Below are 15,211 nucleotides of genomic sequence, written 5' to 3'. Positions count from 1 at the left end.
GATGCAAAAAGTCAAAGGATCAAGGGAACCAGAGATTCCAGCAAGAGTGTGGTTGATGTGATGGGCAGGGCATTTGTCATAGGAAATGAAGGACGAGGTCAGGAGGGAGTGAAAGACAAGCTAAGTTCAATAACTATTAGCTCCAGTTTCCTAATCACAGCTCTGAATGGAGTTCTGGCCCCTCATTTAAGGGCATAGCTCACATTTAATTTTTTCCTTTTCTTTCATGTAGCAAGGGACTTTGTTCATGGTAGGAGTTCAGGATAGTCTCTTAAATGGGTAAATGAATAAATCCATTTTAAAATACACCGCTTTATTCATTTATTTATTTTTGAGATGGAGTCTTGCTCTGTCGCCCAGGCTGGAGTGCAGTGGCATGATCTTGGCTCACTGCAACCTCCGCCTCCCAGGTTCAAGCAATGCTTCTGCCTCAACCTTCCAAGTAGCTGGGAAAGGCATGCACCACCATACCCAGCTAATTTTTGTATTTTTAGTAGAGACTGGGTTTCACCGTATTGGCCAGGCTGGTCTCGAGCTCCTGACCTCGTGATCCACCCACTTTGGCCTCCCAAAGTGCTGGAATTACAGGTGTGAGCCACTGCACCTGGCACCACTTTAATTTTAAAAACTCAATAAATGATCAATTGGCATGAATGAGAACAGTACCCCGAGATCCACATGGAGTACTCACATGTAATACTTAGAGATTCAGGCACTTACACTTGTTTTGTAGCAAATGTGATGATATATGTCATTTTCTAGGTTTGGCTGAGTTAAATTGCAAAATTATTAAAGAGGACAAAATAGCCTTGGTATAGCATATGACAGTATAATGTTTTTAAAATATACAGTTATTTTGCTTTCTTAGGATACAATACAATGATAAGCATAATTATTTATAAATTTGACATTAAGGTCATCGATTATATCAATCATATCATAAATTATATCCCAATTTATATAAATTTAAAAAATAGATAAATGTTCTAAATACATTAAATTCAAATTAATTTTTTTCATCAAATGCTATTTTTCTCTAAGGAACTGGGAATCGAATATCATTTTGTGCAAGAAATCACAGCCTGGAATGGATGTGAACCAAATGTCTTTTAACCCCATGAACTGGCGCCAGCTGTGCTTATCAAGTCCAAGTGCAGTGAGCGTGTGGACCATTGAAAGAAGTAACCAGGAGCATCATTTCAGAGCAAGGTAGGAGGCTTTGTTACAACAGTAGCAACACGATGGTCCTTGTTTGCATTCATGTAATGTGATTGGGTCAATTTGATGAATTAAGTGGCTTTATACATACATATATATGCATACACACACACACGTATATACATTCAGCTTATCTTGTTATAACATCTTTCTACATGTGTGATTACCTTGGAGTGGTTGTTTGCGTTTCAAAAGAATTCTCTATGACTTGTTTCCCAATGAATTTATTTAAAATATTAAGTTCTCTGAGAGCTTTTTCCAACATGATCTAATTTTCTAAAGTTTGATTTGTCCTTACTATTTTAAAACATGCCTGTTGTATAAAAAGGAGAGTTAAGACTTTTTGCTATTATTTGGATGCCCTACTGGAATTTCAAAAATAAGAAATGGTTAGATATAGAAAGTATGCAGATTGGCCGAGCGTGGTGGCTCACGCCTGTAATCCCAGCACTTTGGGAGGCCAAGCAGGCAGATCACAAGGTCAGGAGATCAAGACCATCCTGGCTAATACGGTGAAACCCAGTCTCTACTAAAAATACAAAAAAATTAGCTGGGCATGGTGGCAGCCGCCTGTAGTCCCAGCTACTCGGGAGCCTGAGGCAGGAGAATCACTTGAACCCAAGAGGCTGTGGTTTCTATGAGCCAAGATCGCACCACTGCACACCAGCCCGGGGACAGAGGAAGATTCCGTCTCAAAAAAAAAAAAAAAAAGAAAGTATGCAGATTATACATTCAGCCACATTATCCACAAGCAAGAGGTTAGTTGTGTATAGTGGAGCCACGGGAGTTACCTGTTTAAATAGAACTGGGTCAAAGTGAAATTCTGTGACAAATGCCCTGGTGATAATGGGTGCTTTTGTTGAGAAAGAGCTCGGAGACTCAAGGTGCTACTGAGCTGATCATTTCCAGTGTACTTTATGAAGTCACAGTTGGAGAGATGTTGGATCCTTTGATTTTAAGAGATCTCAAAGTGTTCCCTTGAAATTGCAATTTTTGATAAATCGCCTTGAGAGAATCTAAAGCTAGTGAATAAAGCTTTCGAAATGGAGAGCCTTAAGAGAAGCACTTCTTTCTGCTCAGTGCTCTTTATGTCTCAACTTCTTTTTCACAATAACCTATTGAATAGCCAAATCTGTCTCTAGTGAGAGTTGACAACACTGCACCTTTTAGTAAAAGTGGGTGGTATCTCCAGCAGATCCTTGTGAGGGCAGACAAGTAATTTATCACACCCTTCTCTCCCTTTGCCTCCCTCAAACGTTCTACTCAAGTTCTGAATACTGAGTTGTGTCTTTTCTATAAGCAACTAAAATGGGAGATAAAATGAGTGGATTGTCCTAGTTCACAAAGCAAGCAGAATTCAAACACACTTCAGCTTACATTTGAGTAGTAGATGCTGTTTTTATGTGATTGTTTTTCTTTTTTATTTTATTTATTTTTTATTATACTTTAAGTTCTAGTGTACATGTGCACAACATGCAGGTTTGTTACATATGTATACATGTTCCATGTTGGTGTGCTGCACCCATTAACTCATCATTTACATTAGGTATATCTCCAAATGCTATCCCTCCCCTCTCCCCCCTTCCCCCACCCCCCTCCCCCCACCCCACAACAGGCCCCGGTGTGTGATGCACCCCTTCCTGTGCCCAAGTGTTCTCATTGTTCAATTTCCACCTATGAATGAGAACATGCAGTGTTTGGTTTTTTGTTCTTGCAACAGTTTGCTGAGAATGATGGTTTCTAGCTGCATCCATGTCTCTACAAAGGACACGAACTCATCCTTTTTTATGGCTGCATAGTATTCCATGGTGTATATGTGCCACATTTTCTTAATCCAGTCTGTCAGTGATGGACATTTGGGTTGGTTCCAAGTCTTTGCTATTGTGAATAGTGCCGCAATAAACATATGTGTGCATGTGTCTTTATAGCAGCATGATTTATAATCCTTGGGGTATATACCCAGTAATGGGATGGCTGGGTCAAATGGTATTTCTAGTTCTAGATTTTTGAGGAATCACCACACTGTCTTCCACAATGGTTGAATTAGTTTACATTCCCACCAACAGTGTAAAACTGTTCCTATTTCTCCACATCCTCTCCAGCACCTGTTGTTTCGTGACTTTTTAATGATCGCCATTCTAACTGGTGTGAGATGGTATCTCATCATGGTTTTGATTTGCATTTCTCTGATGGCTAGTGATGATGAGCATTTTTTCATGTGTCTGTTGGCTGCATAAATGTCTTCTTTTGAGAAGTGTCTGTTCCTATCCTTCGCACACTTTTTGATGGGTTGTTTGTTTTTTTTCTTGTAAATTTGTTTGAGTTCTTTGTATGTTCTGGATATTAGCCCTTTGTCAGATGAGTAGATTGCAAAAATTTTCTCCCATTCTGTAGGTTGCCTGTTCACTCTGATGGTAGTTGTTTTTTTTGTTGTTGTTGTTTTTGTTTGTTTGCTTGTTTTTTGCTGCGCAGAAGCTCTTTAGTTTAATTGGCTCTCATTTGTCAATTTTGGCTTTTGTTGCCGTTGCTTTTGGTGTTTTAGATATGAAGTCCTTGCCCATGCCTATGTCCTGAATGGTATTGCCTAGGGTTTCTTTTAGGGTTTTTATGGTTTTAGGCCTAACATTTAAGTCTCTAATCCATCTTGAATTAATTTTTGTATAAGGTGTAAGGAAGGGATCCAGTTTCAGCTTTCTACATATGGCTAGCCAGTTTTCCCAGCACCATTTATTAAATAGGGAATCCTTTCCCCATTTCTTGTTTTTGTCAGGTTTGTCAAAGATCAGATGGTGGTAGATGTGTGGTATTATTTCTGAGGGCTCTGTTCTGTTCCATTGGTCTATATCTCTGTTTTGGTACTAGTACCATACTGTTTTGGTACTAGTACCATGCTGTTTTGGTTACTGTAGCCTTGTAGTATAGTTTGAAGTCAGGTAGCATGATGCCTCCAGCTTTGTTCTTTTGGCTTAGGATTGTCTTGGCAATGTGTGCTCTTTTTTGGTTCCATATGAACTTTAAAGTAGTTTTTTCCAATTCTGTGAAGAAAGTCATTGGTAGCTTAATAGGGATGGCATTGAATCTATAAATTACCTCTTCACAATATTGATTTTCACAATATTGATTCTTCCTATCCATGAGCATGGAATGTTCTTCCATTTGTTTGTGTCCTCTTTTATTTCATTGAGCAGTGGTTTGTAGTTCTCCTTGAAGAGGTCCTTCACATCCCTTGTAAGTTGGATTCCTAGGTACTTTATTCTATTTGAAGAAATTGTGAATGGGAGTTCACTCATGATTTGGCTCTCTATTTGTCTATTATTGGTGTATAAGAATGCTTGTGATTTTTGTACATTGATTTTGTATCCTGAGACTTTGCTGAAGTTGCTTATCCACTGAAGGAGATTTTAGGCTGAGAGGATGGGGTTTTCTAAATATACAATCATGTCATCTGCAAACAGGGACAATTTGACTTCCTCTTTTCCTAATTGAATACCCTTTATTTCTTTCTCCTGCCTGATTGCCCTGGCCAGAACTTCCAACACTATGTTAAGTAGGAGTGGTGAGAGAGGGCATCCCTGTCTTGTGCCAGTTTTCAAAGGGAATGCTTCCAGTTTTTGCCCATTCAGTATGATATTGGCTGTGGGTTTGTCATAAATAGTTCTTATTATTTTGAGATACATTCCATCAATACTTAATTTATTGAGAGTTTTTAGCATGAAGGGCTGTTGAATTTTGTCAAAGGCCTTTTCTGCATCTATTGAGATAATCATGTGGTTTTTGTCTTTGGTTCTGTTTATATGCTGGATTATGCTTATTGATTTGCATATGTTGAACCAGCCTTGCATCCCAGGGATGAAGCCCACTTGATCATGGTGGATAAGCTTTTTGATGTGCTGCTGGATTCAGTTTGCTAGTATTTTATTGAGGATTTTTGCATCGATGTTCATCAGGGGTATTGGTCTAAAATTCTCTTTTTTTGTTGTGTCTCTGCCAGGCTTTGGTATCAGGATGATGTTGGCCTCATAAAATGAGTTAGGGAGGATTCCCTCTTTTTCTATTGATTGGAATAGTTTCAGAAGGAATGGTACCGGCTCCTCCTCGTACCTCTGGTAGAATTTGGCTGTGAATGCATCTGGTCCTGGACTTTTTTTGGTTGATAGGCTATTAATTATTGCCTCAATTTCAGAGCCTGTTATTGGTCTATTCAGGGATTCAACTTCTCCCTGGTTTAGTCTTGGGAGAGTGTATGTGTCCAGGAATTTATCCATTTCTTCTAGGTTTTCTAGTTTATTTGCATAGAGGTGTTTATAGTATTCTCTGATGGTAGTTTGTATTTCTGTGGGGTCTGTGGTGATATCCCCTTTATCATTTTTTATTGCATCTATTTGATTCATCTCTCTTTTCTTCTTTATTAGTCTTGGTAACGGTCTATCAATTTTGTTGATCTTTCCAAAAAAACAGCTTCTGGATTCACTGATTTTTTAAAGGTTTTTTTGTGTCTTTTTGTGTCTCTGTCTCCTTAAGTTCTGCTCTGATCTTAGTTATTTCTTGCTTTCTGTTCGCTTTTGTATGTGTTTGCTCTTGCTTTTCTAGTTCTTTTAATTGTGATGTTAGGGTGTCAATTTTAGATCTTTCCTGCTTTCTCTTGTGGGCATTTAGTGCTATAAGTTTCCCTCTACACACTGCTTTAAATGTGTCCCAGAGATTCTGGTATGTTGTATCTTTGTTCTCATTGGTTTCAAAGACACCTTTATTTCTGCCTTCATTTCATTAGGTACCCAGTAGTCATTCAGGAGCAGGTTGTTCAGTTTCCATGTAGTTGAGTGGTTTTGACTGAGTTTCTTAATCCTGAGTTCTAGTTTGATTGCACTGTGGTCTGAGAGACAGTTTGTTATAATTTCTGTTCTTTTACGTTTGCTGAGGAGCACTTTACTTCCAAGTATATGGTCAATTTTGGAATAAGTGTGATGTGGTGCTGAGAAGAATGTATATTCTGTTGATTTGGGGTGGAGAGTTCTGTAGATGTCTATTAGGTCTGCTTGGTGCAGAGCTGAGTTCAATTCCTGGATATCCTTGTTAACTTTGTGTCTCGTTGATCTGTCTAATGTTGACAGTGGGATGTTAAAGTCTCCCATTATTATTGTGTGGGAGTCTAAGTCTCTTCGTAAGTCTCTAAGGACTTGCTTTATGAATCTGGGTGCTCCTGTATTGGGTGCATATATATTTAGGATAGTTAGCTCTTGTTGAATTGATCCCTTTACCGTTATGTAATGTCCTTCTTTCTCTCTTTTGATCTTTGTTGGTTTAAAGTTTGTTTTATCAGAGACTAGGATTGCAACCCCTGCCTTTTTTTGTTTTCCATTTGCTTGGTAGATCTTCCTCCATCCCTTTATTTTGAGCCTATGTGTCTCTGCACATGAGATGGGTCTTCTGAATACAGCACACTGATGAGTCTTGACTCTTTATCCAGTTTGCCAGTCTGTGTCTTTTAATTGAAGTATTTAGCCCATTTACATTTAAGGTTAATATTGTTATGTGTGAATTTGATCCTGTTATTATGATGTTAGCTGGTTATTTTGCTCATTAGTTGATGTGGTTTCTTCCTAGCATCGATGGTCTTTACATTTTGGCATGTTTTTACATTGGCTGGTACTGGTTGTTCCTTTCCATGTTTAGTGCTTCCTTCAGGAGCTCTTGTAGGGCAGGCTTGATGGTGACAAAATCTCTCAGCATTTGCTTATCTGCAAAGGATTTTATTTCTCCTTCGCTTATGAAACTTAGTTTGGCTGGATATGAAATTCTGGGTTGAAAATTCTTTTCTTTAAGAATGTTGAATATTGGCCCCCACTCTCTTCTGGCTTATAGAGTTTCTGCCGAGAGATCCACTGTTAGTCTGATGGGCTTCCCTTTGTGGGTAACCCGACCTTTCTCTCTGGCTGCCCTTAACATTTTTTCCTTCATTTCAACTTTGGTGAATCTGACAATTATGTGTCTTGGAGTTGCTCTTCTCGAGGAGTATCTTTGTGGTGTTCTCTGTATTTCCTGAATTTGAATTTTGGCCTGCCTTGCTAGGTTGGGGAAGTTCTGCTGGATAATATCCTGCAGAGTGTTTTCCAACTTGGTTCCATTCTCCCCGTCACTTTCAGGTATGCCAATCAGATGTAGATTTGGTCTTTTCACATAGTCCCATATTTCTTGGAGGCTTTGTTTGTTTCTTTTTACTCTTTTTTCTCTAAACTTCTCTTCTCGCATCATTTCATTCATTTGATCTTCAATCACTGACACCCTTTCTTCCAGTTGATCGAATCGGTTACTGAAGCTTGTACATTTGTCACGTAGTTCTTGTGCCATGGTTTTCAGCTTTGTCAGGTCATTTAAGGACTTCTCTACATTGGTTATTCTAGTTAGCCATTTGTTCAATCTTTTCTCAAGGTTTTTAGCTTCTTTGCAATGGATTCAAACTTCCTCCTTTAGCTCAGAGAAGTTTGATCATCTGAAGCCTTCTTCTCTCAACTCATCAAAGTCATTCTCCATCCAGCTTTGTTCCATTGCTGGTGAGGAGCTGAGTTCCTTTGGAGGGGGAGAGGTGCTCTGATTTTTAGAATTTTCAGCTTTTCTGCTCTGATTTTTCCCTGTCTTTGTGGTTTTATCTACCTTTGGTCTTTGATGATGGTGACATACAGATGGGGTTTTGGTGTGGATGTCCTTTCTGCTTGTTAGTTTTCCTTCTAACAGTCAGGACCCTCAGCTGCAGGTCTGTTGGAGTTTGCTGGGGTCCACTTCAGACCCTGTTTGCCTGGGTATCAGCAGTGGAGTCTGCAGAAGAGTGAATATTCCTGAACAACAAATGTTGCTGCCTGAATGTTCCTCTGGAAGCTTCGTCTCAGAGGGTTACCTGGCCATGTGAGGTGTCAGTCTGCTCCTACTAGGGGGTGCCTCCCAGTTAGGCTACTCGGGGGTCAGGGACCCACTTGAGCTGGCAGTCTGTTCGTTCTCAGATTTCAAACTCCATGCTGGGAGAACCACTACTCTCTTCAAAGCTGTCAGACAGGGACATTTAAATCTGCAGAGGTTTCTGCTGCCTTCTATTTGGCTATGCCCTGTCCCCAGAGGTGGAGTCTACAGAAGCAGGCAGGCCTCCTTGAGCTGTGGTGGGCTCCACCCAGTTCGAGCTTCCCAGCTGTTTTGTTTACCTACTTAAGCCTCAGCAATGGCTGGTGCCCCTCCCCCAGCCTTGCTGCTGCTTTGCAGTTAGATCTCAGACTGCAGTGCTAGCAATGAGGGAGGCTCTGTGGGCGTGTGACCCTCCAAGCCAGGTGTGGAATATAATCTCCTGGTGTGCCCTTTGGTAAGACCCTTGGAAAAGCGCAGTTTTAGGGTGGGAGTGACCCGATTTTCCAGGTGCTGTGTGTTACGGTTTCCCTTGGCTAGGAAAGGGAATTCCCTTATCCGTTGTGCTTCCCAGATGAGGCGATGCCTCGCCCTGCTTCAGCTCTTGCTCGGTGGGCTGCACCCACTGTCTGACACGCCCCAATGAGATGAACCTGGTACCTCAGTTGGAAATGCAGAAATCACCCGTCTTCTGTGTTGCTCACGCTGGGAGCTGTAGCCTGGAGCTGTTCCTATTCAGCCATCTTGGAACCGCCCTCAATTGTTTTTCAAAATTGTTTATCATTCATAAAATCTAGGCAAGGAAGTTTTGAATTTAATGCATGAAACCACCAATTCTCCAAATTAACCTTTATAACCATATTATAAATTAAAAGTAGGTATATAATAAATTTGAAAATGAACTCAATATCAGAGATTATAAAAGTAGCTGAATACAGCCTGAATATGTGTTTAAATATATATTTATTTTGGCCTACAGTGTTTTTCATTTGAATTAGTTGCCAACATTTAAAGTTTGAGAGATTTCTCATAAATATCCAGGTTATAGTATTCTCTTGAAATTTTGGAATCAAAATTCTCACATGTCAACAACCCTCTTGGCTTGAACTGAGTGGTACCTGCCACCTAGAGGAGGGACAAATATTTTCCCACTTTCCACCATCCTCAACAGTCACATATCACCTGCCTGACCCCCATCCAGTATTCAAATTTACAACTCCTGCTTTAGATATTAGCTTTCAAAAATGTTTATAATCCCTCAGTACTTAGTTTAAAACTGTATAACTTGTCTTTTTACAACCTGTTATCTATTTTTAAATCTATCATTTGGCTTTTATCTTCTTACTTGATTTTTATAAGTTATAATACCTCCCCACTTCACTTACATTGATATGCAGTGGTTGCATCAAAAAGAAGTTTCTGTTCATCTGATTGTTCTGATGCCTCTTTTGTCTACAGGTCAGTAAAATTACCTCTAGAAGATGGGTCATTTTTTAATGAAACAGATGTCGTTTTCCCTCAGTCGTTGCCGAAAGATCTCATCTATGGACCTGTGCTGCCACTGTCAGCCATTGCTGGGCTAGTAGGCGAAGAGGCAGAGACTTTCCGGGTAAGTACCTGGCACCTCTTCCTGTTTGCCTAATGGGTTGAGGTCTAGGAAGCCTGATCTCATTTGATTGTCATAACCATCCCATGAGAAATGCAGGATACAGAGGATCATCTTGGTTTTTAATATAGATTAGCCACAGAAACTGTGAGAGATGAAGACTCTGGAGTTTTGAGTTTGGATGACTGGGATGATGGTGGCTGCTAACAGAAACAGGGGGCCCAGGTGTGATTTCCATTTTGGGCATACTCAATTTGCGGTGCAGGGAAGACACCCAGGTGGAGATGCTGGGTGGAAGTTGGCAAAGTGGACCTAGTGTTAGGGAGGAGAAGTAGGACTGTCAGTGTCATTCTCACAGATAGGATGGTGGGAGCACTGAGCGGATGTGATGAGCAAAGAGAGAAAGGGTGCAAGGGAAGAGAAGAGAGCCAGAGCCAGCTGACTGCTGAACTCAGGGGCGAAAGAGAATTCTGAGAAGGCGCAGTCACAGAAGTAGGAGCAAACCTGGGAGGGACGAACAAGGCCATAGGAAACAGCAGAAGAAAGCGTCAAAAGGGAGAGTTTGCCACATATTACACACCCATTCATTCATTCAACAGAGATTTATCAAGTTTCTTCTGTGTAGCAGACACTGTTTTAGGCAATGGGATTCTCATGGTGGCCAAGCAGGCGCCATGTAATTCTCATGAAGCTTACATTCTTGTCAGGAAGACAGAACAACAACAACAAAAGTAAAGAGTATTGTTCTTTTGTAATAATTATCACATTTTTCAATGATATATTAAATCATTACAAAATGTGATAATTATCGCAACAGAATAAATGGAGACAGGGCAGCAAGGAAGGGATGGGCTGGTTAAGGAAGGCCTCTGGGGAGATGACACTTAAGCTGAGATTTGAAGGACAAGGAGGCATTACTCATGTTACAAGCAGGATAAAGAACGTTTCATGTGGAAGGACCTGCATGTGAAAGACCCTAAGGGAAAAAGAGAAATTGGTATGTGTGAGGAACTGAGAAAAGATGCATATGGCTGGAGCATGATAAATGAAGGGGAAGTGAGGTGTGGGGTGCTGTTCAAGAGAGAGGCAGGGAGCAGAGGGCAGCACCTGTAAGACCTTTGGGATGACGGGAGGAGCTCCACTTTTTTGGCCCTCTTGAACCTGCTATGCTTACCCTTGTGTTAAATTCTCAGCAGAGGATAGAGGAGGTGGAGGTTCCTGAATGTTTTTGACTACTGCATGGAATTAAGCTATGACTGTTAAAAATAATTCAGTGTGGGCCAGGCACAGTGGCTCATGCCTGTAATCCCAGCACTTTGGGAGGCCAAGGCGTGCGGATCACCTGAGGTCAGGGGTTCAAGACCAGCCTGGCCAACATGGTGAAATCCCCATCTCTACAAAAATACAAAAATTAGCTGGGCATGATGGCAGATGCCTGTAATCCCAGCTACTTGGGAGGCTGAGGTAGGAGAGTCACTTGAACCTGGGAGGCGGAGGTTGCAGTGAGCTGAGATCGCACCAGCCTAGGTGACAGAGCAAGACTCCGTCTCAAAAATAAAATAAAATAAAATAAAAATAATTCAGTATGAGGATTAGTTCATTAAAAAATCTCTGTGGCAAGCAAGAGAAAGGGTTACATGCCCTTAATATTTCCTTTAATGAATCACAATGATTCACCTTTTTAAATTATGGAAAGAGATTATAGTCAATCTCCTGCATTCATGGGTTCCACTTCTGTGTATTCAACCCACTGCAGATCAAAAATATTCAGAAAAAAGTGGTATGGTTGCATCTGTACTGAATATATACACACTTTTATTTTTTCTCATTATTGCCTAAACAATACAGTGTAACAACTATTTCTAAAACATTTATATTGTATTAGGTATTATAAGTAACCTAGAGATGTCTTAAAAGTATATGGGAGAAAAAATAAAATAAAAACATTGAAAATAAAGAAAAAATATGTGGGGGATATATGTAGGTTATATGGAAATACTATGTCATTTTATATAAGGAACTTGAGCATCCACAGATTCTGGTATCGCTAGAGGGTCCTGGAGCCCATCCCCTGTGGATACTGTAGTTCCTTTTATAGCACAGGTCTCAACCTTGGAGATATAACTGCATTCAGCCACAGTGGGGCAGCAAAGTAAGAACAAAGAGATCAGCCATCAAGGTTTGTAGCTCCAATTTTTCTGTGTTTAGTATTTGGTGCTCAGAGCCCCTAAATTTGTACTATCTCAAATTGGGTTTTTCTGGGCAGAAAATATGTGTAGGAGCCCTTATATTTCACATTTTGTACAAACATAATGAACTCTGCATAAAACGTTTAAAATTCAGGCAATTGTCCTTGTCATTTGAGAAATGCTATGAAATGCCTTCTTTAAATACTCAGATATGGAGTTACTATTTTTAAATGCTCATAATAGACATCTTTATTTTAAAACCTTTTTTATTTATATAAATTTAAGGGGTACACATGCAGTTTTGCTATGTGGATATATTGTCTGGGCAGACATCTTTATTTCCTAGGACTTGTGTACTCAGTATATTTTAAATTTTTCTGAAAGCAGAAATGTAATATTATAGTTTGACATCTGTAAATCATTCAGGGATTATTAATAAAGCCATATATTTTGTATTTAAGTTAGACATTTTCCCAGCAGTTTACTTTTTCATTTTGTAGCATAATAAAGTGAGGAAAATGTTTAAAACATTAATTAATGTCTGTACAATGAGTGAAAGCATAACCAAAAATAGATCTCAAATGTCTTGATTCTATTCCCTCCTTCAATGTCATTTTTTGTGATCTGGGTACCAATGGCAAGGGAATCAATAATGATTCGATTATAAGGTCTTAAAAATGGATGAGTTGTGGACTTTTAAAAAATTACAAACATTAAATAATCCCATTATCTATTCATAGGTAATGCCAGAAGGGTACATTACAGGCTTTTAAATAGCCCTGAGTCACATTACACAACTTATTTAGGGCATTAGAAATGTATCCAATTTTAAGTCATAGCATAGGGGAAATCAAAGGCAGATGTTATCTGGCAGAAATTGGATCCAAGATCATGAACTTAATCTCAAGTGTCTAATTTCTTTTTTCCATCTACCTTTTTAATTATTTCAAACAGATGTTGCTAAATAGGAATCTCTTTTAGAAACTCAAATATTTTGAAACATATATGGATTTTTACATTTTCTAAAGCACAATTAAATTGGACTGCAATTTTTCATGTTTTGTCATCATGTGATCAAAATTATTTCTGATTCTAGAGGACTGAAAAAGGAGATGGTATTATCAACAAACATTTCTAAACACTACTGGTACCTTTTATTTTTAAATATCTCAGAATTATAAGCTGTTTCTGCTTACATAATCCATATACTCACATTCATTTTTAAATGTCATCAAATATATTTATTGATTAAAAAGTAATAGGAAGACAAGCCGAGGTTTGTCTTAAAGAAAAAAAAGCCACATACAATACTAGTTTAACATACCAAGGCCAGAAAATTTCAAATTTTAATCTTCACATTTTGTTTTATACGCACAGATTCATTGGTATTGTGCAAATGAGAGACATGGTGTTTTTTTGTTGTTGTTTTGTTTAATATTTTGATCCTATTTTCATTCCAGATAAGTCTGTCTTTTTGTGATTTATATTCTAAGGTTAGATGTCATAAAAAAAACTCAGGAAACTTTTCAATAATGGTGATAACAGTGAATAACTCTTTTCCTTGTGAGTCAAATCTCAATCAGACACCACAGAAGTGTCATTATTCAGCTGTAGTTTAATGTTTTGGAGTGGGAAAGGTGATTTTCCTTTTTTTTGATCCACTGGGTGACCAGATTGTTACCCAACTATTTATTTTCTAACTATCTAAGGCTATGAGGGCATGAAATATACAAATAATAAATTAAAGTCAATCTGTCCTTTAAAAAAAATTATTATGATGAATGCTCAATGTTCCTATGTTTTCTGTGTCTGTGGGGTTAGGGATGGTTCCTTTCTGTCAGTTGTTCTGGTGGGCATTTCTTAGGCTCTTAGCCATGATGTTTTCTTAACACAAGGTTTTATTCTCTCCCTGAAGCCTAAAGATGATCTATATCCTTTGCTTCACCCGACTATGCATTGCTGGACTCCAACAAGTGACTTGTACATTGGCTGTGAAGAGGGTCATCTTTTAATGATTAATGGAGACACCTTGAAAGTGACTGTGCTTAATAAGATAGAAGAGGAATCACCACTGGGTGAGAAACTGTCCTGCTTCATATTCCCGTATAGCCATGGGTGTTGGTTTTGTTGGTTTTCCCTATATTTCTCTTGCCTGGAGACATCTTTGATTCCTCCTTCTTCTTAATCCTCTGGCTGTTACTATGCTCTTGGCATTCTACCATCACTTTATATGCATATTTCATGTAATCCTCGGAACAACATTGTAAGGGGAGACACATTAATCTCCATGATACAGAAGAGATATGTTAGGAAACACGGCCCAGTCCACATAAACTGTGGAGCTAACACCTGAACCCAGGCAATAAGACCTCAGAGTCCAAGTTCTTGGCTACTGTGCTGTATCTGTTTCTATACATATGCCCATTCTGCTTAGTCTGCTAATCCTACACTTTCCTGCCCCCTATCCCAACCCTTTTCTCCAGGCTGATCATCTCTTAAGCCCAAAAGCCATCTTGAAAATTACCTTTCTATTGCTCAGTTAGAAGTGTTGTTTTTTTGTGTGTTTTTTTAGACAGAGTCTCATTCTGTCACCCAGGCTAGGGTGCAGTGGTGCAATCTTGGCTCACTGCAACCTCTGCCTCCCAGGTTCAAGCCATCTCATGCTTCAGCCTCCCAAGTACCTGGAATTATAGGCACACACTACCACGCCCGGCTAATTTTTGTATTTTTAGTAGAGGTGGGGTTTTGTCATGTTGGCCAGGCTGATCTTGAACTCCTGACCTCAAGTGATCTGCCTACCTTGGCCTCCCAAAGTGCTGGGATTACAGGCAGGAGCCACCACACCCTGCCATATTGCTCAGCTAGAATTTGAAAGAGAACCTGATCTATTCTGCCTTAGATATAGTGTCTATTCCTGACCCCATCAGCTGTGGCCATGGTTGGGCCTGGGTCACAGGAGCCACTGTCTACTCATTGAGCAGTAGACGTAGACCCTGGGAGGAGGGGGCCTTGCCAGGGCAAGCTCCTCAAACCTGTCCAAAGCATTCTCTATTTCCATTGCTCTTACTATTTCACACCTTGATTTCTGTAACAACCTTAGGATGGACTTCACTGACCTTAATATACATCTGACCCAAACTAGGCAGCTTATCTCTGTCAAATTGCCTTTTTGAAGGCTGCTTTTAACACCCAGCTCAAGAACTGCTCTGCCTTGATTTCACGCTCTCCCTAATGTGATCCTACCTACTCCATTGGTATTATTTCCAACTATGCCCTAGTATGAGTTTTCTGAGCCAGTCGTTTATTCTCA

At 39.6% G+C, this 15,211-nt stretch overlaps 1 protein-coding gene across 4 annotated transcripts in view; it reads left to right on the top strand.

The window, feature by feature from the left end:
* The window catches only part of CFAP43 (cilia and flagella associated protein 43), a 107,992-nt gene that overhangs the window by 17,566 nt on the left and 75,215 nt on the right, over nucleotides 1-15,211 (top strand). For all 4 annotated transcript variants that reach the window (XR_001447280.3, XM_077947455.1, XM_001106544.5 and 1 more), the window contains exons 4-6: nucleotides 1,042-1,209; nucleotides 9,565-9,715; nucleotides 13,817-13,976. Coding sequence is in view for 3 of the 4 variants with exons in the window: in XM_077947455.1 (XP_077803581.1) it covers nucleotides 1,042-1,209; nucleotides 9,565-9,715; nucleotides 13,817-13,976 (479 nt within the window). In the remaining variant the exon portion in view is untranslated. The remainder of the gene's footprint in view (nucleotides 1-1,041; nucleotides 1,210-9,564; nucleotides 9,716-13,816; nucleotides 13,977-15,211) is intronic.

The sequence above is a fragment of the Macaca mulatta genome, chromosome 9 (genome assembly GCF_049350105.2).
Source record: "Macaca mulatta isolate MMU2019108-1 chromosome 9, T2T-MMU8v2.0, whole genome shotgun sequence".
NCBI classification, from domain to species: domain Eukaryota; kingdom Metazoa; phylum Chordata; class Mammalia; order Primates; family Cercopithecidae; genus Macaca; species Macaca mulatta.
This window is presented reverse-complemented; position numbering and strand designations above follow the sequence as displayed.